The sequence below is a fragment of the Branchiostoma floridae genome, chromosome 5 (genome assembly GCF_000003815.2).
Source record: "Branchiostoma floridae strain S238N-H82 chromosome 5, Bfl_VNyyK, whole genome shotgun sequence".
NCBI lineage: Eukaryota > Metazoa > Chordata > Leptocardii > Amphioxiformes > Branchiostomatidae > Branchiostoma > Branchiostoma floridae.
In genome coordinates, this window is record NC_049983.1 from 18,404,756 (window position 1) to 18,407,198 (window position 2,443).

The following is a 2,443-nucleotide window of genomic DNA, read 5'->3' on the forward strand; positions in this document are numbered from 1 at the left end:
TTATTGATGAGCAGTACTAATGGAACGTACGATGTCGTACTAAATGGGGGCAGGCGGTACAAGTCAGCCGACGTAATCCCCTATTGGCGGGACCATGGCTTTAATGCTATCATGGAAAATTGCTCTCTACGATTGTGTATTGCCGGCCTGAGGGGAAATGCAGAATTGTACAGAGCGGCGCTTGAGAATCAAGGCAGAATCGAGTTTCAATGTCGCGACAGACAGTTGAGAAGTAAGGGTAAGTTTGTACTGTTTGATGCTTCTCGTGGTAGTGACACGTTGCCTGAGTGGACAAAGAATGGTCAGTGCGACATGGTAGGTATCCGTTATGTTTGGCTTATAGAGATAAATGAGATGTGGTCCACGTCGCCCTATCGAATTCAATGTGGCGGTAACGTCGCATATTACGAGGCCACAATGCACGTGGAGTACATATTCCAGTACAACATTACAGGGTGTCCCGAAGGCAGGTACGGTCTGTACTGTGACAAGGACTGCGTTTGTAAGAACGGAGCTCGTTGCCATGGCTTCAACGGTGCCTGTGAGTGTCATCCGGGCTGGAGAGGGAGGGCCTGTGATATTCCCTGGCCTGAGGTTGTTATCGTCGCTACACCAGGCGATTCAGTCGTGAAGTACATCGGTACCAATCTGACTTTGACTTGCCTGACCCCACATATCCGAGTTGCAAACATGACGTGGGTTTATCAAGCGAAAAACGATTATAACGTTAATGGCACAAAAATCATTCTACAGACAATCTCAGAATCAGCCAATGGTGAATATATTTGCGTGGTAAAGGCTGTAGACGGTGAAGAAATCAATGCCACTTTCGTTCTCAACGCTACCAAATGCCCACCCAACTATTATGGAAAAGTTTGTAGCCAGGTCTGTGACTGCCAGTATGGAGGAACGTGTGACAGGTGGGAGGGCTGTCTGTGTCCTCCAGGTCGTCGTGGAGACAAGTGTGAGTACAACTGCGCACCTGGCAGTTTCGGTTTGAACTGCAGCATGAGCTGTCGCTGTCAGAACAACGCCTCGTGTGATCCAGCCAATGGCACCTGCATTTGTGCAGAAGGACAGTGGGGTGAATTATGTCAGAACTTTTACATTTGTCCTCCAGGTCTTCATGGAGACAGGTGTGACCACACCTGCGCTCCTGGCAGTTTCGGTTTGAACTGCAGCATGAGCTGTCGCTGTCAGAACAACGCCATATGTAATTCAGCCAATGGCACCTGCACTTGTGCAGAAGGACAGTGGGGTAAATTTTGTGAGAACGTTCCCAAATCTGAACATAACCAAGTTGTCGTTCAAGTGCTGATCCCCGTTATCAGTGTCATGGTTATAGTCGGTTGCATCGTGATTGTGACCCTGGTAAGACGGCGTGGGGTACATACAAAGAACACAGAGGATGACATAGAAATGGAAACCTTTTCATCGTGGGAAATTGACAAAGAGGACATTCGTTTCGAACACATGATCGGTGAGGGAGAGTTCGGCCATGTCGTGCGGGGAAGACTGCGCGTCCCGGCAGGCTACGAGGTTTTGGTCGCCGCCAAATGTATCCGGCCTGACCGCATAACAGAGTCAGCTGTCCGCGACTTTCGTCGTGAAATGGACATCCTTGCAAGGATCCACGAGGACAAAGAGGGACACCCGAACGTGGTCAAATTTTATGGAGCTCTGACTAAATCGGACCCGCAGTACATTGTCGTGGAGTACGCGGCCAATGAAGAACTGCGGCGGTACCTGTGGAGCATGAGAGAAGAGTGCCGGGTGACGGGGCATAGAAGACTGTTAGAACGACTCGTTTTTGCTGCAGGTGTGGCCAATGGGTTATCAGAGCTGGCACGTTTGAAGATCGTACACAGGGACATCGCAGCTCGTAACGTCGTCATCAGCGATAGGAAAGTGGCCAAGATCGCGGATTTCGGGCTCGCCCGTGACGTTTACGTGTCGTCGGCGTACAAACGCACCAACCAGGGCGGGGAGGAGGAGCTGTTGCCGCTGAAGTGGATGGCCGTGGAGTCGTTACGGGACGGGGTGTACACGTGCGAGAGTGACGTGTGGTCGTGCGGTGTGCTGCTGTGGGAGATCGCCAGCTTTGGGGAGGAGCCGCGCTATGCTGGCGGTCCGATGCACCCGGACGTGTGCACACTGTTGGAGCTGCTGAAGAAAGGAGTCCGTCTGCAGCAGCCGGAGAACTGTCCGCTGTCGGTGTACCGCATCATCAGGTCCTGCTGGATTGTGGACCCAAGAAAGCGGCCGACGCCTGAAGAACTGTTGCAAAAGATAGACCAGTTGATGCCGCGGAGGGATGCCGCTCACCTCGTTAATCATAACATTTCATACAAATGAAGTCTCTACAGACAGCCAAATTCTCATAGTCTTTTTTTCTTCCTACCAGTTAGTTCTTATAGTCCGGCCCACTGCAAAGCAGTGTAAA

General features: G+C 51.2%; 1 protein-coding gene across 1 annotated transcript; it reads left to right on the forward strand.

The window, feature by feature from the left end:
- Window positions 1–6: 6 nt before the first annotated feature.
- Window positions 7–2,437, forward strand: LOC118416911 (proto-oncogene tyrosine-protein kinase receptor Ret-like). The gene has a single exon (XM_035822197.1). The coding sequence runs from the start codon at window positions 7–9 to the stop codon at window positions 2,353–2,355; it is 2,349 nt and encodes a 782-aa protein (XP_035678090.1). The 3' UTR covers window positions 2,356–2,437.
- Window positions 2,438–2,443: the final 6 nt, after the last annotated feature.

Bases quoted from the DNA above. Each gene is read 5' to 3' on its own strand.
- LOC118416911 (XM_035822197.1), top strand. From the start codon at position 7: ATGAGCAGTACTAATGGAACGTACGATGTCGTACTAAATGGGGGCAGG.